This window comes from Artemia sp. Qi Xiang Cuo, chromosome 9 (assembly GCF_049724085.1).
Source record: "Artemia sp. Qi Xiang Cuo chromosome 9, ASM4972408v1, whole genome shotgun sequence".
In the NCBI taxonomy this organism is placed as follows: Eukaryota; Metazoa; Arthropoda; class Branchiopoda; order Anostraca; family Artemiidae; genus Artemia; species Artemia sp. Qi Xiang Cuo.
Window position 1 is genome coordinate 35,677,639 of NC_142802.1, and position 23,384 is coordinate 35,701,022.

General features: G+C 35.4%; 2 protein-coding genes across 2 annotated transcripts in view; both read left to right on the plus strand.

Annotated features, from left to right (window-relative positions):
- Positions 1 to 13,256, plus strand: part of LOC148948607 (condensin-2 complex subunit D3-like) — a 155,899-nt gene extending 142,643 nt beyond the window's left edge. The window contains exons 14-16 of the mRNA XM_089094006.1: positions 3,373 to 3,500; positions 7,257 to 7,427; positions 13,124 to 13,256. Coding sequence (XP_088950132.1) covers positions 3,373 to 3,500; positions 7,257 to 7,427; positions 13,124 to 13,189 — 365 coding nt within the window. The 3' untranslated portion in view covers positions 13,190 to 13,256. The remainder of the gene's footprint in view (positions 1 to 3,372; positions 3,501 to 7,256; positions 7,428 to 13,123) is intronic.
- A 3,068-nt stretch (positions 13,257 to 16,324) lies between these two features.
- The window catches only part of LOC148948608 (protein madd-4-like), a 511,292-nt gene continuing 504,232 nt past the window's right edge, over positions 16,325 to 23,384 (plus strand). Inside the window, exon 1 of the mRNA XM_089094504.1 lies at positions 16,325 to 16,402. Coding sequence (XP_088950630.1) covers positions 16,401 to 16,402 — 2 coding nt within the window. The 5' untranslated portion in view covers positions 16,325 to 16,400. The remainder of the gene's footprint in view (positions 16,403 to 23,384) is intronic.

Below are 23,384 nucleotides of genomic sequence, written 5' to 3' on the forward strand. Positions count from 1 at the left end.
TGGGGGGCTGTGTCAAGTATCGTTTTTTTTTTTTTTTTTTTTTTTTTTTTTTTTTTTTTTTTTTTTCGCTTAAAATATATGTTGCTTTTTGGGTGCAAGGGGGGGGGCGATATATCTGGTTATATTACTAGAATAGTAATATTATTTCAAACGAAAAGAGGGGGTGGGGGGGGGCTAGTTGCTGTCCGGTCACTTTTACCTCTTTAAAGGGGAACTAGAGCTTTCAATTTCCAACCAAATGAGCCTCCTCCAAAGTTTATAAGACCATCTCTTCCATAAAAAACCCTATATGCCCCTGGGGCATACCTCATAACCCTTGTCCCCAGGCTCTGGTGTGGGGGTCAATCCTGGAGGCTTTGTTAGATGATCCTTGGACTATTATAAAAAAAATGGCTATCGCAAAGTTTCGATCTGATGTATTTTGGGAAAACAGGTTGAGAGGGAAGCTAGTTTCCCTTCGATCACTTTTGACTCTTAAAAAGGGCACTAGAACTTTCGAATTCAAACCGAATAAGTCCCCTCTTAGTTTATACGGCTACCCTTTCCATAGAAACTTTATATTTTAATAATGGGCAGCTAGCAAAACTTATAGCCCTTGTCCTGAGGATTCTAAGAAGGTTGACATCCCCGAAGACATAATTACTAGACTTTTCAACTATACTGAACAAAATAGCTCTCCGAAAATTTTGATTGGATGTGTTTGGGGAAATTATGGGTGTGGTGGTCTGGCCGCCCTATATTGAAAAGTGCACTAGAACTTTCTATTTCCGATCAAATGAGCTCCTTGCGAAGTTTCTACGACAGCTCCTTATACGAAATGTCTTGGTCAGAAAAAAAAATAATACATTGTGTCCACTTCGCTCTTTACTTGGCTCACGCTATTACATTGCCTATGATAAAAAAGTTCTGTATCACCTTATTTCATATTTTCCTAGTCTGGGAAATGAGTTTCTAAAACTCCTAACAAGGGCAGTTCAGTCTGAATTCGTCACTCAAAATGCCAATCCGACAGTTGTCTTTCAGCGTTGTAACGGTCCACCTGACACCTTGTGTATAATTTAAATCATCGAAATTTTTATGGCCCCAAGAAAAGCAATAGATCCTGCCGTCGCTGCTCTTACACTAATACTTTTTTCAAGTCTACCAGAAGCGCCTAAGCTGGCTTAAAACTGGAAAGCAAGAATTTCCTGGGACCTCCAGTTGCCTAGAGGCTTTGTTAAATCCTTGCCTATCTATGTGACTAAATTGTTTTACACACTTGGTCTATCAACAACAGTCGGCATCGATGACAAGCAATCTCAACCCTATTGTCTCCTTCTCATTATCTATCCATGCCTGCAAATATTACAATAATGGTAAGGCAGGTCATAATAGTTAACATGTCTAGGAAGAAGTTCTTCAGCCCAAACAGCTCACCAAAACAAACGAAACCCAGAAGAATTATTCATTATCTAAATCCAGTGCAATGCTATGTCGTCTACTAGGCTGTTATTTCCTGAAAAGGCGCTGCTTCTCAAGGTCAATGTGCAGCTCTATTTGTATTTACGGTTTTGATTAGGAAAATCGTGATATGCCCACCTTGCCGCTACTGCCACGCCACGCAAGTTGGGTTTACCTTCCGGGGATAAGGACATAGGAAGGAGCTTTTAACAGCGTAGACATCTCAAACCATTTCACAAAACCGGAACAGCTCCAACCTTTTATATCCAGCCTGTCCTCGTCAGCACATTCGTTAGGACAAGAGAAGCAATAATGCTCGAGAGATACATCGCCTTTGCTAATTCAAAACTATGACTTTGACGTAAAAAAACATATTTACCTTTTTTTGCTTGGTATTGTTAAAGCCCAATTCACAATTAGATTTTACTAATACCGAGATTTAGTTATCGTTATTTGAACCAATTAGATTTTTCATAGAACTTAGTATTGGTTGAAAAATTCTGATTAGCTCCGATTACCGGCAGTTAAATCTTGGTATCAGAAAAATCTGATTGTGAATGGGCCTTAAGTAAAAATAATGAAATTTTTATAATTTAACACGCAAGGTAATCGCTTACCTTCATTTAAGACGGTGGTCTATCCCCCTCTCCTCTTCTTTCGGTTCCAATGATGAAATTCGAATGGATACAAGTGTTCTTAGATACGTCATTACTTCATGCTAAATACTGAACTGAGAAAATTTATACGGTTTATTAAATCTACAAATTCACAGAAAATTGGTTACGCTCAGGGGGAATCAAAGCGTGAAATTAGCTTCATTGATTATGTCTGATACGGAATAATGTATGCTGAAAATCGAAGGTTTTTTGAGACATTTTAATAACTTTCTAAAAGATTTGTTTACAGGCTGTCAAAATATAGATTTTTTTCTTTCTCTTTTTGCAAAGCTTGAAAATGTTCATGAAATTGTTATTTCAAAATCAATTTATTTTTGGTATTCGGCCATCGGGTACTAAGTAATTTTTTCGAAAAACGTATTTGATAAAGTCAATATTAAAATTTACTTTCGTACATGTTCACTTCTTGGATGACAAGAAAACGGAGACATTTATGTATTTATTTTTTTAGACTGTTGAGTATTTTTTCTTCCGAAGGATCAAGCCAAAAAATGTTGGCATTTTTCCTCCATATGACCGATAAGATTCAAATGATCGATGAGTCTTCTTTTTGAATTTTCTCTGTCGTTTACTGTTTTTCAGACTGAACCAGTTTCAACCCTAGGAGTTCATTTAGAGACTAGGTGATCTGTAACAATTTGTTTGATCTGTAGCTGACCAGATGGTCGGTGGCATAAGAATAAAATAGCTGAAATAAGTAGATTGCTAGTGGGTTATTTTTGAATGACCCGAACAACTGGTTCAGGTTTGCTGAACGCTGTGACAGGGGGAGGAGGTCGAAATATTTTGAATTTATTTTGATTTATCTCTTCGCTTGTTAGATATTCTGCTTAAATTAAATTTAATAATGACCGTAATCTGAGTTTTATTATGTTTTTTCTGTTTTTCCTTTCTCGTTTTTGCTTTCATTAGTATTTGTCATCCCTAATAGTCATACAAATCTTTATTTACACAACACACTGTACAAAACCTTTTTGAAAGGTATGTAGACCCCAATTTGCAAGGGTGTTTAATTAATTATTTCAATAAATAAATCTTAGACTTAAATGGGCTAAACTCAATCATATGATATTATAAATTCGGATTTGGATAGGAAGTTGAAGCCACCGGACTTGTTTTTCTTGAAACTAAAACGCAGCATCTAAGAATTTGTTAGCAGAAGAAAAAGTAAAAAAAGTGATTCATCGGGCTCGCAAACTCATGCTATTGTTGTTATTTTTTTGTTAATTTTTTATTTGAGTTTTTCTTCTTTTAGAACCTCCACTACCTGTTCAAACGTCTAGATCAGAATTAGGGAAAGGTTTTTGTGATGAGAAGAGAAACCTTTTGATTAGTACTCCAGTACATAACCTGACAAGAAATGATTCCTTCCTCAGGAATGAGGTAAGCCTACATCCATTAAAAGTAGAGAGTGACAGTACAACCTAAAACGAATTGAAATTATCCTATTTAGGAAGGGGCCTGTTGTCCCAACTCTCTAAGCCACCCACTAAAGAGTGGCGACCCACACTCAAGTTTTCTTATGCTTTATTGAATGTACAATTCCTATCTGTAAAAACTTGAATTTTTGGCGTAAAGAATAAGGGACCTTGGGTTGGCGGCGGTGCCCTTAAATTTTGAGTAATTTATTTTATTTTTGAAGTTTTAAGGGTCTTCTTTACTTTGATTTGGAAAAAAGATATCCTTAATCTGCCCGTTACATTCAATGAGACACTTTAGGGATTTAAGTGGCATGCTATTGAACAGTGTAAAGAGTAAAATAGATAAGAGTGATGGATGTTTCTCGTGTATATAGTGATCCTTTTTTGTAGCTACAAGAGTTTTTTGTTTTTTCTCGGCTTTATAGTCGAAAAGCCTTGGCTGACTCTTAACTCATTCAGGTTCAGGATACACTCACGTATTTTTTATATTTATGAAATAACAACAAAAAATATTGGTGATGCGTATAATTCCTAATACGTTCCTGCTCAAGGGGGTGGTACCTTATTAAGGTAAGGGGGGTGTTATCGGGTTTGAGCCTCCTTCCCCCTGAAATTTTTCCGATTCGTAAAAGAGTAACATATGTATGTAAAATTGTTTTGATGTAAAGTTTTTTTGTAACGAGGGCGGTTTTTTTAATCTATTGAAGAAAACAAGGCTAGAATTTTTTCCCTAGCGGTTAGTGCAGCCTGTCTGCACTAATTCCTGTTCATGATACACTCACTAATTTTTTATACTTATGAAATATTTAATAATATAATTTTATATTTTATTATTTATTTTATATTTTATTATTTATTTATAGTTTTATTATTTTATTATTATATAATTTTATAATTTTATTATTTAATAAATATTTATTAATATGAAATATTTATATTAATATTTATGAAGTAACAACAAAAAATTAGACTATTTTCCTCCTTAGCCTCGCATATTGAGGTCACTACTAGCAACGTATCTTGCTCTTTTTTTTATGACAGACCAAATGTACTCTGAATGGCTCAGGTTGAAATTTCAAAAATCTAGGTTCGCTTAAACACGCACACACCAATACTTGACGCATTAAGAACAAAAATACAAACAAAGCAGCTAATTTACCCAGTTAATTGAATATCAAATTCACACAAGCTATGAACCTAACTTTTACAATTACGCTTATGCTTCAGGACTAAAACATTATGTGAAGTATAAAACGGAACAAAACTTTGCTCATATCTCGCATGTCATGGTCTTGCATATCTCGAACAATCGGCTGTAGTTTTGGAACAAGTCCTTCCGCTTGGCAAGGGATTGTAGGTCTGAGGGAGTAATAAACGAGGGATAGATATTTCAGTGATTACGGAGTTTCAAGGGAGATAATCCGAAATTTCTACGAAGATTCTTATGGCAGTCAGATAAGATTTCAAGCTTTTAAGTCCTTAAGCAACCCCAGATAAGGATGTTTAGGCTACCTAAATTCAGTCCCCAGGACCCTAAAATAAATCCTTGCCAGTGAATCAGACTCCTGGGATGTCAGACAAAAGTGTCATATCGGGCCACAACAAACTATTGAGTGACTCAAGGAAAGCAGAGACGGCAATAGGGCACTCCTCAGTGACTTTAGTGATTCACTTGGTGACGGAATGGCCCTGGTCGTCAGGTTATTTGTATTTGTATTGCGCTTTCCTCAGGAAAGAAACAAAATGATAAAGTTTTAAGAGGGGTCCGGGCCACAGAATGGTCACCTTAAACTTTCCCGATTCATTTTTGGTAATATTAAGGATGACTGGCTTCTAGATAAATCTTGCTCCATTTGTCATCAGGAATCTTTCAAAACTGAATCTACTGAGTGAATTAAGTTTGGGTAAGGCACTTTAAAGTTTTATATCCTTTGATATAGAATCTGGCTTTTCTTATTTAAGACAGTTATAGTTATATTTCTGAGGAATTTTTAATGTCTTGTAAGTAGGAAAGGACTGGAAATAGAAAAACAAAAGCAAGTCTCTGTGTCCTAATTTCGGCAGTAGGTCAAATCTTGCGAATTTTAACCGTGTAGCACAATCTGATCCTGGGCTCATAATAATTCATTCATCAAAAGGGTGGAAAGGGCTTCAAAATACCTTCCCAGGTCCTATTTTGGTCCGTAGGTCCGTTCCCGGGAAGTTTATTGATCTAGAATAACTTGACTGCGGGTCGTTAAAGAGCCGCCTAATGTTATTAATGTATTTATTTTTCTTTTGAAGCAACTAATCGATGAATAGTCAGCTTTCTCTTATTAAGGATGTTTTTAGTTTTCTTCTTTTATTTTGATCTCTCCTTTTCTCTCTTTTTCTCAGCTCTGAAACCGGTATTCTCCTACTGCGTATTCGGAAAGATAGTCTTTCCAAAAGAAATCTATATAGTTTTTAATGAAGTAATTCCATAATCATTATTATATGAATTACTAATAGTGTTCAAAATATTCCATGGTAGTGAGGTGTAAAACTTTTATAAACTTTTCTATTATAACTTTTGTTAACATGTGTTTTGATTGACTTAAGGTAAGTTGATTTTTTCCTTTGCTGTTTCTCCGCTTTTGGGCCTTGGAGCTCATTTGGAGGAATTGCTATTTTCGTGTTTTTCGTTGTTGTAGATTTGTTGTAAATAAAAAACCTTGAACTGAATAATGGTGTAGATTTAATTTTTCTTACAACGGATTAGTGTAAGACTACATCACACGGGCATGAGTTATGCTAGATTCCTTTAGATATGGAAGAAAACAACCTATTTTGTTGTAAGTTTTTCAATCCTGAAAAAAAAATCTAAATCAGTCTTGTTTCTTATTAAAGGGACTATGGACTATTTCAGAAACAATTTAGAATAAGCCTTGTTGTAAAACACTGTGTTCATTACAAAATTTTGAAAAAAAAATTGAGTTTCTTGAGTTGTCCTTTTCAGCCAGAGGTTTTCAAAGAATGATAGGGACTAAAAATAAGGACTAATTCCTTATTAGGAATTCCTTTATTCCTTATAAAAATGGATTTCGTCATAAGGACTAAAAATAGTCCTTATGACGAAATCCAAGATTGATGGATCTGTATTAACCAATAGGCTAGCTGATTGGAGTCTAGAGGCCTCAAATTTGAGTGGCCCATCCGCGATTTTTTAGATACCGTAAATTTTTCTAACAAAAATTAGTTAAATGTTTTAAAATGCAGTATTTTAAAATAAAGTTTTAAAATTCAGAAAAAAACGAATATTTACACTTGCAAAACGGAGAAAACAGCTATAAACGAAAAGGAAACCTAATATAACCTAAAACGAGAAAAAGAAAGAAACGGCGAATGAAAAACAGATTAACAAAGAATTAAAGAAATTTTCTTTTTGTGTTTTTCTCACAGTCGTGAAAATATGATTTCTGGTTCATTTATTACATATTTGCTGATCAATCTAGAGTTGTGTGTCCATGGTGGTATGTGGAGGAGATGTTTGGGGAAACGGAAGAAGGTGGAATGGATTTTTACTTTATCAGTTATGGTAAAAAATCTTCCAGAAAGGCATAACAGACAAAATATGAGGCAGTGTGACATTGTTCTAAGAGAGAACTATCAAAAATAAAGTCAAATAATCTGAAAATGTCTTTTACGACAGGGATCTTTAACCCAGTAAACTGTACGTAAATTTCCTTCTTTTTTTCAGGATATCAGTGTCATTAATCGTACTTCAAGTGCCGATATTGGGACCTCTGTTTTGCATACGCCTATGTCTGCGGTCCATGTTAAGGAAGAAAGTGAAGAAAGAGATATCAGTGAAGACTCAGCAAGTCCCCAAGTCAAAAACACTCGGAAAAGAACCACAGTTTCAGAAAAAGTAAAAGAAAAATCTACTTATATTTATTATCTTAAAAGATTTTTTTAGAGGCGAGAGAGAGAGAGAGAGAGAGAGAGAGAGAGAGAGAGAGAGAGAGAGAGAGAGAGAGAGAGAGAGAGAGAGAGAGAGAGAGAGAGAGAGAGAGAGAGAGAGAGAGAGAGAGAGAGAGAGAGAGAGAGAGAGAGAGAGAGAGAGAGAGAGAGAGAGAGAGAGAGAGAGAGAGAGAGAGAGAGAGAGAGAGATGTAAAGATCTGACATAAAGTGTTTGCATGATATTGCCCCTCGGCACCTTCCTTTTTTTAGCTTTAATCTTTTACATTGGATCTCCTTTTATTGCAAAAAAGTGCTCAACTCTTTTTTTGCTTTCCGTCTTTTGGAGCTGTTGGAATTTCACACTTATTTGTGGTAACTTCAGTTAGTTCTAGATTTCATAATCTTTTGTAATTGATGTTCGTCTTAGGTTTTATTTTTTCATCCGTGGCCAATCTCTGTTCATTTTTAGTTTTAGATATTATATTTACTTATTTTAGGTTTTAATTACCTTTCGTAGGAAAAATTACGTTAGTTCTATTTAATAATATCAATAAAAGAGAAACTATCTATCTCCAGTAATTATGCTCTTGTATATGCTGATTGCATCTCAGGAGCAAAAAGGAATAATATCTTTAGAAGAGAAATAAAGATAAATTGAAAAATCTTCATTAGTAAAAATGTATTTTTCTTAAATGTTAACAGAAGCTTTAATCTTTGAATCGAAGCTTGATTTGACAGCGTGGAAGTTTTTGAGTAGAAGTTTCCGACTATTTCCCCCAGTCAGGAAAAGGCGGAAGGAAATGTCTCCTTGATAACCATGTAAAAGTACAAATCAAAAGTGCTAAGAACTAACAGTTCCGTTATAAAATAAACACACCTTGTCGATTTCTTGGTGCATTGCTATCCAAAAGATAAATTTTAGCGTAAAGAGTGAGGATAGACGGAACGGTACCCCCATCCTATGTAGAATAGCTCTGGATATGGTATTAAAAACGAAATACAATTTGATATATATAAAATGTTTTTCTTTCAAATGAAGATGAAGCATAACATAAAAACTCAAAACGACCTGAAATTATCCCAAATAAGAGGGGAATTGCCCCTCTCATCTTTGCACCGCCGGCAGTGAGACCTTTCTCCTGCTCAGCCTTAAGTTTCAGGCACCCAGTTGCATATGTTAGGACTGATAGAATATTGCTGTAGAAAAGCGTAGTTTTAGCTGGAGCAAGTATTTGGTTGGCATTAAGACCACTCAAAGTCAGGGATTGACAGGACTATAAGAGTTGTTAATCCTGTGTCGGAATTACTATTGTATCCGATTCTGTTCCCATGATACTGGAAGTCGTTAACTTCTTCTATGGATTGAGTCCCAAGCTGGATGTTCGTGGGCGAGTTGGTAGTTGACAGAATGGCTGGTGGAACAGAGAGAGAGGGGGGATTGAGGGTGCTATTAAGAATGCAACCTAGTAGTTGGACACGAGTAATCAAGCTTCCATTGGTCAAAACCTTCCTGATTTACGCTGGGTATCTGTTTTAATTTTTGATGACCACCAGGGGCAAATCTACAACATTTTCATTGGGGGGGGGGGAGCAAGAGGGGTCTACTTTCGGATATTCAAGGAGCATGGGCTATATAATAATTTGTTTTCCACATTACTGGGGGGGGGCAACTGCACCTCTTGTCCCTCCCAAACGACGCCCCTGATGACCACAACGTTTAATGGCTCATGTTACTGATGTTGCGGAAATTTCCGTAATTTATTTTGCTATATTTCGTTGTTATATAGTTGTTGCTCTTTCATATTCTCTTACAACATAAATTTAAATTTCGTTATTTTTTATTGGTAATAAATGCGTGTTTAACTAGCCGTAAAGGAAACAGGTTTACAGACCATTAGTAGGTTTTTGGACGTATCCAGGATTTTTGTCCCAAGGGGGGGGGGGTTAAAAAAAATAAAAACGCATCAAACATTTGTTTATGTTCATTTTTGCTACTTTTTTACGAGCCGGACAATAATTTCGGGGGGGGGGGGGGTGGATCAAATCCCGTACCCCCCCCGATGGATACGGCCTTGATTGGGGATTATATTTTTGCACGTGTGTTAGTATTTAAATGATAACAAGATATGTATATACAGTACGTTTCAAATACACCAAAATTATTTACAGAAACAACCAGAACCCATACTTTGATAAAAAAAAAAAGTACCAAGTTCCATCTGCTTACTTCAAACCTATGTTCGAAATTTTCCATCATATATAGTTTTGTCTAATTTTTCTTCGAACTTTTTTTTTTTTTTGGAAACCTGATGGTTTTGAACTCAAGGTTTATTGCCGATTAAAAAAAAGTTTATTGACTCAAGGAAGGTGCGTTAATTCAAAAGTTTTGTTGGGACTTTATTATACCACCCTTAATTACATAACATTTTACAATATTATTTTACTATGCATAGTATTTTTCTTAATTGCGCTGTTTTTGCATAGTATTTTTCTTAATCGGCTGTGTGAAATTTTCTATTTTTCAGTCGCAAAGATAACGGAAGTTTATCACACACAAAATGTGGGTGGTAGAATTTTACTTTTTTTATTTGTATAAATCGGTCGAATATTGCAAAAAGTATCAACAAAATTTGACTTGAATCACCAAACGAACGGACTTAGTTTTTGAAATCAGGAGCTGAATTTGTGCTAGAAAATCTGGTAGTACTATGTGCTATGTTTAAATGACTGTCGCCCAGTGTTTTCAAGACTATGTTTTTATTTTATTTTTTTAGCAGAATTCTCCCTCTTTATGAATTTCTTGTTTTAGTTAGTTTTATCATTGTTGGTGTGAGAACAATTGAGCCAAAACTGCCATCTGCAAAATCATCTGCAAAGTTTGAATTTACTATTCCATTAAACTTTCAATGTATTATCCCTAAATTCTGGAATAACAAAGGAATAAAATCTACTCTTGTTCTAAGTAGAATAGTGCTAGCTAAGCAGCCTTCCTCCTAGCCAATTTTCTAAGCCTTGAGAGAGAAACAGCTCTCCCCATCGCTTAGGATGACCTATGAAGAAGTTGAACTCTCTCTCTAGCATAGTTTCTGCTTAGAAACGCTGATTGTTTGACATAAACTGGCTAATAGCGAAGAATTTAATGTCCGTTGCTTCGGAGTTTTACCTTATAAAAACTAAGAAAAATCCGTGCTTCAGAAATATGAGGATATTGTTTAATTTACATTGCGCTAGAAATACTTCTAAAGTAATCTATTGCCTTTACAACTTAAGGCATAAGTTATAAATTACTAAAGAAGATATCATCGTGCCCAAAGCGGAAGGGTGTATCTCACACTTTTTCTGAAATTAAGTTAGAAATTGAGAAATTTTTCTTCGTCCACTACTGGAGTTTTTTTTCCAAAGCTGGCATCCACTGATTGATATATTGGCTGTATTGGTGGTAGCAGAATAGTCCCGCCTATATCAGGACTTAAAATTTTTCAGTTCGAACTTTAGCTGAAATATTATCTAACCCAATTTAATGGAGGACGGACGAAAATGAAACCACATTTATAGGCTTTTCAGCGTAATTTTTGTGTGTTTCTTTAATTCACATCCTGAAACAAGAAACTATCCGCGTGAATACCTTTAGACCCTGGTTGCTCTCTTCTAAATTTTTGAAAATAAACTCCTTTTTGGAGCAAAACGATACGCTATTAGTGAATTATTCTGACGTCAAAATAAAGGACTATAGCCACTTGTAACTTTTCTAACGTAGGCTATTTTGATGTTGGAAAATTGTATTGATAAAAGCCCCGTGCAAACAGAAAAAAAAACTTGTTAGATGGCATTAATATTATATATATATATATATATATATATATATATATATATATATATATATATATATATATATATATATATATATATATATATATATATATCAAACAGTTCGTGGTAACGAACTGTTGTAAGGAGCGACCTGGCTCAATAGTAACCGAAACTAAAAAACGGATTTTTTATACCAATAGATACTTCAAAAGAATCAGATTTTTATGAGGATTTCAAATATGTAAGTTTTATCAAGTTTAGTTATACCCATCAAAAGTAACGTGAAAAAAGAGGGAAACCTTATTTTCGAAAAAAAGAGGAAACGCCCCCTAAAAGTCATAGGATCTTAATCACACCATCAGATTCAGCCTATCAGAGAACCCTACAGTAGGAGTTTCAAGCTTCTATCTGCAAAAATATGGAACTTTGTATTTTTTGCCAGAAGAAAGATCAGGGATGCGTGTTTATTTGATTTTTTTTCCCCAGGGGTGATCGTATCGACCCAGTGATCCTAGAATATCGTGGGAAAGCTCATTCAAACGGAAATTAAAAGTTCTAGCGCCATTTTTAAGTGACCAAAAAATGGAGGGCAAGTAGGCCCCCTCCCACGCTCATTTTTTTTACAAAGTCAGCGGGTAAAATTTTGAAATAGCCATTGTGTTCAGAATGATCGAAAAATATAATAACTATGTCTTTGAGGACGATTAATCCCCCACAGTCCCCAGGGGAAGGGCTGCAAGTTATGAACTTTGCCCAATGTTTACATACAGTATTGGTTATTGGGAAGTATACAGACATTTTCAGGGGGGATTTTTTCTGGTAGTGGGAGAGGGGTGGTGCGGGGATAACTTGGGAGGATCTTTCAATGGAGTAAATTTTCATGGGGAAAGGGAAATTGCTATGAAGGGGGCACCATATTTCCCAGTATTATTTTAAAAAAAAACGATCAGAAATTAAATAAAAAAAAATAAAACAAGTTTTTCAACTGAAAGTAAGGAGCACTTCAAAACTTAAAAGGAACAGAAATTATTACGTATATGTTTGGTTTTGTCCCCTGTCAATACATCGCTCTTTATGCTAAAGTTTTTTAGTTCTTTCACAAGAGCTATTTATTCTAATTAACGGCCTTTGTGATTAAGGGGGCATTTTTAAAGAATTTGAACAAAATTAGAAATTTAACGTAAAGAGCGAGGTATTGACTACGGGTCGAACCCCCTAATATACTTAATAAAAAATATACGAATATAGAAGTTCATTATGTAATTTAATTCGTAAGTTACGTAAGTTATTTATTAGTAATAATAACGTTCGTAAATAAAATTAATCAATTTTCGAGAAAGCCATTTAACCAAAAAAAGTAAAATTAATATGCAAATTTTGTTTTAACTATTCATGTACGGTGAGCCAAAATCAAAACCAGCATTAATTCAAAAACGTTCAGTAATTAAATTTAAAAAAAAAGTTTTTTAACTGAAAGTAAGCAGCGACATTAAAACTTAAAACGGACAAAAATTATTCCGAATATGAATGTCATCAACGTCTAGCTCTTTACGCTAAAGTTTGACTGTGTCTCACAACTTTATTTTTTAAAACAATAAACAACTTTGTCGTAAAGAGTGAGGCGTTGAGGAGGGGACAGCCCCTTTGATATACGGAATAATGTCTGTTCGTATTAAGTTTTAATGTCGCTCCTTACTTTCAATTAAAAAAACTTGTTTTTTTTTTTATTTGATGTATATCATATGTAGATATCATAGATATGTATATGATACCTAAGCATTTGTTCAGAGATAATAAAACGCAGATAGAAACTGAGTATTTTCTCATGTTGACTACATAGCTTTCTATTTTAGGACAAAATCCAAGATGATGAGCCCCTGCCTCGACCTTTGAGAAGAACATCTAGAAGACAAAAATGATTTTAACCATTTGCATTTTAATATGTGCGCTTTTGAAAATTAATAAATTTTTAATCTTTTCTCTTAATTTTGATAGTCTTAATGTTGAATGAAAAATTATGTTATAATGCAAACTTCTATCGAAAATGAAATAAATATTAAGAGGTGAGAAAAATGTTCTGGACATTGTAGTAGCTTATTGTCAGCATGGATAATTTTTTGAACTGCTGCTACCACACGCTTTTCGCAGTATTAAACTGTCTGGGCTTAACGTACTCATGAAGACTGGTTTTATTCTCATCCTAGCCTGATCTGGGGCGCGTGGCTTGTCTCTTGCCCTCTAATGGGCTATTTAGGGAAACGATTCTAGTCATATTGTAAACCATAAGGACACATTCATGCTACTTAAACAGCTTTTATGCACATACTCATTGCTGTTAAACCGCTTCGTTCATTTTGACTAGAGTTTGGCACCTCAATACTAAGCTTTATTGCTAAAACTATCCTTAAATGGTGTGCTTAATGTCTCCTTCTATCTGTGTATCCTTCTTCTATTTCAGCAATATTTTTTTACTTCTATTTGTTCATAGAATTCAATTTTAAAAACCAGAGTTGTTCCGAATAAAAATGTAAGTAGAAGCATCAAGAAGACTGGCTGTTATTATGCGCTTGAAAAACCTCCTTCCAGATAGTTCTATTCTGTCATTATACATCTCCTATGTCAGATTCATAATTGATTGTGCCTGTACCTTCCTTGCTGGGACTCCGAGGGTCCATTTAGTTTCACTCGTGCGTCTGCAAGATCGCGTTATAACGGCATCTGGCGATGCCGTAATGCCGCAGCAAGCTGACTGGCTAGATGGCCCTTTTGCGTAGCATGATAATGATCGAAAATCCGAACACGCTTAATCCAAATAATTTGTTTTGCTTTAGATAAGCCACATATTGATATTAGCTGTGCTGTGTCAATTGTTGCCGTCTTGAAAATCACTAGATGTTTTTGTTTTTATGGATCCTAAAATAATTTGCGCTGTGTTTTGTAAAGGATAGTTCATTTGTATATTTTATATGTTTCGTCCAGCGTCAAATGTCTTTTATCTTAATGATTACGAATTTGAGTTTTATGTCACCTTCTTTTCTGCCCTAAAGCACTGATTCTCCAAAAGTACAACTTTTTGCCCTTGCGTCGCTCTATATCGTTAAAGCTGTCATCAAATCTTGGAACCGTCATGAAACTTGTACGGATGAAATTTGAAGTACTGTCATATTGTAAGTATGTGTCAGTTTTTTTCTTTATTTAGCTGTAGTTCGGTTTAGCTTTTATTTTTTTAGTTATTTTGGCTTTCTTCGTTTATAGTCTATTATTTTTTCAGTTGTTCAAATTGCTATTTTCCAGGCACGATTCTTTTTTTCTTCTTTTATTCTTTTTCTTAATTTGAAAAATCTAAACAGAAATAAAAAACTACAATGATAATGCGCATTTTAGGTCGAACCAAAGCTTATCAAATATCTAGATTCAGGCATATGCTATATTTTGTTGGTCGCAAAGGTATACCTTAATAGGCCGAATTACCTCCGAGCTGAACGACGGACATGGCTGATTAAACATAACTGTTGGAGGGGCATTGTTGACGAAATTATGCCATTAATGTCATTTGACGTAATGATTCAAAAAGCATAATGCAAGTACTGTGTCGAAAACATCCCACATTTTCTAGGGCGAACGTGGCTGGAATTCAGTTTTAATTGGTAGTTGTGTTGGAAAAAATGAGAGGTAAGTTTGTTGCTGAGAGTAGCAGCAGTGACCAAGCTGCGTATTATGTTTAAAACGTAGCCATTGAGGATCTCGGTATCCAGGAATGGACCGAGCATTGTTGTTAGGTGTAATTTATTTTTTGATTTGATAATAATTGAACTTGAATGCAGAATAGAAAAATCTCTTTACTTGAAATCTAGAGAAATGTAGCTGGGCTTGCTTTTCCTTAACTCTACATATTGTGTACCCCAAATCTTTGTTTTACCTTATCAGTGAACGCCCATGATGGAATTCACTCTAGAAATCCCCCCCCCCCAACCCTCCTGGGAGACAAAAAAATGAACAAAAGGTGCAATATTTTGTAAGTTTCGGGAAAATATGGCACTTTTCTAGCAAAACGGCCTTTGGTCCTTGATTTGCCCCCTTGAAAGTTTGTGGCCTTTTCTTCCTCCTTTGTTATATTTCCATACATCCATGAGCTTTTCTGGTAATCCATCGTATTTTTTAGTTTATTTAGCATAGGCGATAACTTCTTCTGTATCTTGGCAACCAAGATTAAAGTGAGAAATGAGGCACGTAGTCTTTTCTTCTTGAAATTTATTGTTTCCTTTGGTGTTTATACAAGGTTGCACCCTGCCACAAATCTCTCTGTGCTTGAAGGTGTGGGAATACTTCCACAGCTCTCCTAGAAACTTGGGAAACCCATGCAATGTTTAACAATCTTGTCTTTTTTAATAAATAAAACAATCGCCCGTTGAATGAATCTTCTTCCACTTGCCAAAATGTTCGTCTAGCATGCCTTTCCACTCCTGTAAAGCATATTCCTGGTTAATTACAGGTGTCATGATAATAATAACAACCATGATAGTTACAGTGATTGTTTTAACAATCCCTGCTTTGAGTCTTTAACAAAGTTAGTAAGTTTATTTACCACAGCACTAGAATATAAATTATTGTCGGGTTTAGCAAGTTGAATTTCAAGACGTCCATTTAGTTTGATTGCTATTTTAAGGTACAGGCGTATAAAGTCTAAAAAGTTACGTTTCGGGTTCTCAGCTTAGTTTGTTCAGTGCGCTGGCTTTAGTATATTATTCCTGTGAGTGCCTAACTAATTTCTTAAGCCCCTAATTGAGCTGTATTTTTGTTTGACAGAAATCTGAAGCTTAATAGTTTAAAAAAGTTCATTTTGGTTTCCCATTTTTAAATTAGTTAAAGAAACAGCCATTATAGTTTGTCAAGTTTTATCATACTGTGCGGTTTCTAGTTACAATTCGAAAGAAAGAAAAAGGATATTATGATATTTCCTTATTTCGGAATCTTTTCCTTTTCCGCATGTCTGATGTTGTCTCCTAGAAGGTCTTAGTAATATGAAGCTTAGTAAAATTGCTGATCTTGACCAGTTATAACGTGCTTTTTCCTTTATATGGATAAATTCTTTTGGTGTATTTGACTTTGTGAACTAGTAAAAGTGGAAACATGTAAGTTTTTTCACGTGAAAGGTAGATTAAAGAGCTAATTTATATGGTAATTTTATAGAAATCTAAAATAAGAAATATTTATTTTAAAAGAAAACTTTTTTTTGTATATAAATCTTTATTTTATACATAAAAAATAAGCCTTGTTTATATAAAGTAACCCAGACCAGTCAAGTACTGCCTTTGAATCGTCTATAACTTTTGACAAGATTTTAATAAGAGAATAATTTTTTGAATGAATGTTCATGTAGAATGGAAATATTAGCAACATTTTGTAGGAATTTCTATTTAAAATTTTGAAGCAATTCTGGTTTAAACGCCCTCGCCCCCTATGTAAATGTTTCAAAGGCGGGACAACGAGACATGAAATAAAACAGGAAAGTAGCCTAGCACGTCTTCTTGATAGGGGAATCAAAGGGCTATCTTTTTATTTATGTGTCTGCTTTGTATAAAACCAAAGGTTTCTTTTTTTTGTCTTTTGACGCTTCTATATGTTCAGTGTTCAGTGTTGTAGCAAGCTTAGAAAACCTATTGCGGTAAATCCCCTCCTTACCCAAAAATTATTGTCAACTTTAAAGTAAATAGCCTCATTTGGTGGAAAATATCACCTTGTAGATACGTTGGGTCTGTTTGGCTTCTCTGACAGTATTTTTACTTCCTTCTTGCCTATATTTATTGGTTAAAAACACTTAAATTTCTCAATCAATTTTTGAATGGAGTTTAATTTTGCTCTCGGTATATTTACGATAATAGGCATACTTACTGTTAATAATACGCAGTTGGTGTTACGTCCTATAAAACCTTTGTTCTCCTCAATTCTCGTGATTTGATGAGTTTTCTATAGCTTCAACATAGTCTGGCTGTTGTCTACTCTCTTGACTGATCCCTCCACATCCGAATCTCGCTCTCCTCAAGAAAAGAATATAGTAGACGTGTCAGCCTCCTCTGAGAATTCACCTAAGGTAGTCTTTATTGTACAGAGTAAGGTATCATGCAACCCTACATAAAGCCACCATTCCTACAATTTTCTATAAAATTCTTGAGGCGTATTTTTGTTTTCGTCAGTCCGGTAGAAAAGCCGAACCGGCAAGACATCAAAAATCCAGTTTTTGACGTTGTGTGTCAGGATTAAGCACTTGACTTATAATGAACCTTTTTTAGCAATTATCGAACTTTGTGGTAGCTTCTGGAACAAGCTATCATTGACTAGCCTTATCGATTCTGCCAGATTCATCGGATTACTCCCATCGAGGATCTCAATAAAAACTGGCTTTTATCTTGAATCTGTCTCGACGTTGCCTTGCAGTAGCCAGATCTTTTAATTCTATTCTGAAGTCCCATTCTCAGTTAAGCTGAAGGACCAGTGTGTTTTTCCTCTTCTATGTTAGATAATATAGGCTCCATCGTGCATTACGAAAATTCTCCAGGGTATGTGCAAAATTTCTGAGTTACCATGATTAAAACTTATCATGTATGTTGCCTTATGTTCCGTATAAGTGAGGCGCATAGGCTGTGACTTATTTGGTTCACCAACATTATGAAGGATAATAATTTGAAACAAATGACCGTTTCCTCCATACCCTGGGGCGTCGTTTGGAGGGGGTCAAGGGGGGGGGGGTGTTGTAGTTGTCCCCCCAATAATACGGAGAAAAAATTATTATATATCCCATGCCCCTTGACTATCCGAATATCGAGCCCTCTTGTCCCGCCCCCCAATAAAAATGCTGGAGATTCGCAATTGCCATACCCAAGATCTTCCCTATATCGAAGACTTTCCTTATACTCAAGACCTTTCCTATAGTAGAACTATATGTGCAGTGTAAATCATTGAACAATCGCTAACAAAACGGGGGGGGGGGGAGGGCCCAAAACTCCTGTGTAGGTAATTGATGGAGGCAAAAATTCTTCCTAATTGAGTAATTGAGATTTATACAGTGTTTGTTGAAGAAGATGTAAAATCACATAAATTCAGGTAGGCTAAATGTTTTTTTTTTTGTCATGTCTTTTTTGCCTAGATCACTAGATGTAGCCTGTTCGTATTTTTGGGGGGTATCTTTAAATTTTCAGTAGGATTCATTAAACTAGGGATTTAATTTTTAATAAACAATCATCCATAACTATTTATGATCATAATTTAGTCTTTTACTAACCAAACTTGTTTTGTTTTTACTAACCGAACCTAGTTTTGTAAGTTTTTGCCCTTGTTCTTTTGTTTTGTTCAGAACCTAAATGTGCATTTAAGAACCCATCAATGTTTAAAAAAATGTTACGAGTGAGTATGATGGAACAACGTGTGTAATTTATAGCAAATATTTATCGCCAAGATTGAGATAATTCATTCAAATGTGTGTTCCTTTTCTTTTTCCAAATCAGTTTTTAAAATTTTGCTAGATATCATGAACACTGACAAATTAGAATCTCTTCTTTAAGTTGGCTACACTTTCTTATATTTGACTCTTCTACACGAGTACCATTCTCATGCAAAGTGGAAGTAAATCCAAACCATTTGCGTCAGGCGCTTCTGAGCGGTAGGCAGTTCAAACAGTGAACCTGTCTAACATTCTCAAATTTTCTTGTTTTATGACGATTAATTGCAAGAAAAGCTAGGGCAATTTCAAGACAGCGAAAATCATGGAACTCTATTATTTTATTGTCTGTCCCTTTGAAGCGTGGAAAATAATTTCTTTTCCACAGTACGGGTGACTTGACTAGTCCACCTAATTGAAATGATTTAACCAGTTATATACTTAATGCTCCCAGCGGCGACAATTAACGGAAATTTAGGGGAAGGGCATGCAATTTTTTTTCAGAATCGCTTTTGTTTGTCCAGTAAAAAAAATACAAAAAAGGGCATTTTTCAATACAAATGCCTCACAAAACAGATATTTTTCACACTATGCGGGAGAGGAAAGGGGGCAAAATAAAAGATTATTTTTCTCTTTTGCTTATTTCAACCAAGAAATGCATGTTGTATGGCTAAACCCCCAGAAGTCTCTTGTTGAAAAAAGGAGCATATCCTAAACTTTGCAAAGGAAATCTGCTACTACTTCTAATAACAACTCATCGACGCACCAAGCCGCCTGAGGCCAGCCTACGCACGCTCTTCCTCTATCCCAATCTATTCAAAGTCTCCCTCTTTACACCCTCCCAGGAAGTTTCCATTTCCCTTATATCTTTCTTTATGACTTCCTCTAACCCCAACCGCGCACAACCTATTTTCCGTTTAGTCCTAAACTATTGGCTGAAAAGGGCAATATGTCATCCTTCATCCGCAGAATGTGCCCTAGTCATCTCACCCTTCCTCTTATTATAGCCCTGGAAAGCGGGATTGGACCACACTTTTCATACAGCCAACTGCTTGAAACACGGTCAGTCAGCCGGGTACGCAGAACAATCCGTAGGAAATTTCTCTCGAAAACATCTAGCAAATCTTCATCCACTTTTCTTAGCGCCCATGATTCAGAACGATATTTGACCACTGTCATCACTGTAGCTTCCAATATTCTAATCTTGGTTTGCAGACTTATCTTCATATACTTTCAAACTTTTTTTAACTGTCAAAATCACCCTGAACCTTTGCCATTCCACTTTTAATATCTTCACTGCTCCCACCGTCTTTACTAATAATACAACCAAGGAAAGGGAAGCTGTGCACTCCACCTGATCAATTTTTTCGTTACCCAACGTCACCTGCTGCTAACCTCAGTTCCTACCTTAACCACAGCAGTGTTGTTCTCGTACATAGTACTAATCCCTTTAATATATTTGTCTTGTATACCACACAAAGGTAAGTCCATCGCTAAAGCTCTTCTATCAATAGAATCGAACGCTTGTTCATAATCTATAAAACTGATGACCAAACTTATTTGATAACTCATGATTCTCTCAATTATTAACCTAAAAGTGAAAATTTGGTCGACACCGACACACATAAAACCGCACTCTTCTTCTGTTATAACTTTGTCTACATCATCCTTCAGTCTAAAAAATATCATATTACTAAGTAATTTCCTACCTAAAGAGATCAGGCTAATGTCTCGGTAATTGCCACACTCACTCTAATCACCTTTCTTATACAGTATTTTAATCAGGGGTTCTCCTAAAATTTCTTGGTACTTCCCCTTTTTCAAAAATCATATTCGTAATCATCAGTAACCTATTTCTAACCTCAGAGCCACCATATTTAAGGAGCTCATTTACCACACTATCAGCCCCTGGGGCCTTATTATTTTTTAATCCTTTTAGTACAGTCGCTAATTCTTCCTCAAAAAACAAATTTTTCTTCACATCCAAAATATCACAAACTTTTTCATTTTCCTCTATATCTTTTCCTGCAACTCTATCTTGGTTTACAACATACTCAAAATGTTTTGCCCATCTTTCTTTAACTCTTTCCTTATCACTAACTGTGACCCCGTCCCTATTTTTAACCGGGACGAGTTCGGATTGACTACTCCCTCTCAATTTATTAACATGCCAGTACAATATTTTACTGTTATGCCATCTAGCTGCATATTCCATATCGTCGGCAATTTTATCCATGGCCTCCACTTCACACCTCCTTAGTTCATATTTTAAAGCTTTCTCCACTTTCTTCACATTCCTCTTGTTTTCATATAATCTATCACTTAGATAATTCTTGTACAATCTCCTTCTCCTCTCTATTAAACATAAAGCTTTTTCAATAATATTCCTAGCTGGGTTCCTAACTTTCTTCCCTAAGACGTCATCAGCAACTTCACAAATTGGTTTCCTAGAATTGTTTCATCCACCTTCTATATTGCCAAATTTTAAACTCTCAAGTTTAGTCTTCAGCTTTTCCTGGAAACTTGTCTCAAATTCTCATCCTGGAGTAAATCAGCATCATAACTTCCTGGGAGGTAGTTCTTCTTCCGATATTTCAGCTTTAGATTTACCCTAGACGCCACTAGAAGGCAATCTTTAGTTTTAACATAAATAACAGCACTTCTATATACCCTATATTTTGTATTGATCCTGCCAGTCTTCGGTTTATAATAACATAATCAATAAGATTTTATAAGCAAATACGGTATTGGTTATAACTAGATTTTTAAATTCACAAAATCTCCTAATAAAAACAATACATTTCTACCTGGGACTCTTTGCTTCTGTAATTGTAAGTAAAATTCCTCTGGACCACTAGTATCTCCACCAGTCAGTTTTACGTATAACTGATATCGTGAACTTTTTAGTTGTAAAATGAGTGACTAGTATTCTATTATTAATATTTTCTCAGCCTAAACAAGACTTAGTAAAATTAAGTAAAATCTTTAAATTATTGAAATTATTTCGGCCTCAGGAAAAGCAATGGTCCCGGATACCACTGCAGGACGGGGACCAACACATCTTCTCAAGTCTACAGATCCAGTCTTAGATCCGGACAGCAAGAAGTCCCTGGGACCTGTATCATGGATGGAGACTTTGTGCAATCCTGGCCCCATCTTGGTTATTAATGGCCTTCAGCACTTGGCGATGCTCTTCTATGAACGAGAGTCGAAATCCTGCACATACAATCTCAAGCCTATTACCTCCAACTCATTATATATCCATGCCTACAAAGGTTATGCTACTACGGGAAGGCAAACACCTAGTAGATAAATTAACTAAGAAGAGGTTTTTAAGCCCAAAAACGCCCGGCAAAACAGACCTAACCTAGAAGAACTATCCATTAATTAGAATCTTGTGTGAAAGCTGTGTCGTTTACTAGGTTATAATTTCCTCCAGGGGTGCCACTCCTCTATTGGGAATAGAGATGACCACTAGGTCCTCAATCTTGAAGATACTCCGAAAAAGTTGAGGTAGCCCTTTGCAGAGGCCGTTGTCCATAGGTTCTTACGCCCTGCCGCAGTTTTCCTCATATACAGGATCCTACCACGATGGGGTTCTGCACCACCATGATTTCCAATTTCAGGACAATCGGTTTTAAGTCATTGTGTTTGTTTTTCCGTCAAATAAATACATCGTATGGTCCTCCAACTTGTTTCAGCCAATACTTGTGTCCTAATCTACATCACCTATAAAAACCTTGTTTATCGACCACAGCTTCAGTGTGGGTGCACCTTGATACCATATTTCAGCATTTATTATCCATCAGATCCCTCGCATAAAATAAAATCTAGATATGTATCAGAGGATTCCTAGGCATAGGTCCTCAAAAATTGTAAAAATCAAGAAGAACTTGAATTTTTACGATGAAAATTGCAAAAATTGTCGGATCAGCTGCCTGTAATTTCCCTTTCTGTTTTTATGGATATGTCTTTCCCTTAACCTCCTAAAGAAACTACTGCATACAGGCTTGCATAAATTGTCATGTATATGAATGGGAAAAAAAAGCTAGAGAAATTTGCTGTCAGCAGAGGTCGAAACAAAAGCCTAAGGTAATAAGCTGAAGCGGTTAACTATAAGCCTAAAAAGCCAATCGGGAGCTTTTTTGATGATTTAGTAGGCTATAGAATTTTCATTGAGATAAATAAATGAATTGGTATTTGAAAGTATAGAACATTCTTTACAGAAAAGAAGTATAGAGAGATATACAACCATAACTCAGCATTGTACGCTCGGCTGTCAAACCCCAGTGTTCCTACGAAAACTGGGTCAAACGACTTTTGAGGTTACAACATGGCTTTTTGAATATCTTTTTACTATCGACATATTCTTTATTTTTGAAAATATTTGGAAAGCATTATTTTAGCTGCAGGTTCATTTAATAGGTATTCAAATGGCTACTGATAAAATAACACATTTTTCTTCATTTGAAACCAATCTCTCGTCAGCTATTAACTATCAAGCTGCTGACACATTTAAGAACCACTATTAATTTTTACCAAAATTTCAATGAAACGGATTGTTATTTTGACTATTTCTTACTTAAAATTAAGCAAACTGCCCAGCGAACACGCTCCAAAATAAATTATACAAACAAAAATATATACTCTTTAGTATGCGGACGTTTTTAGCCTACTGG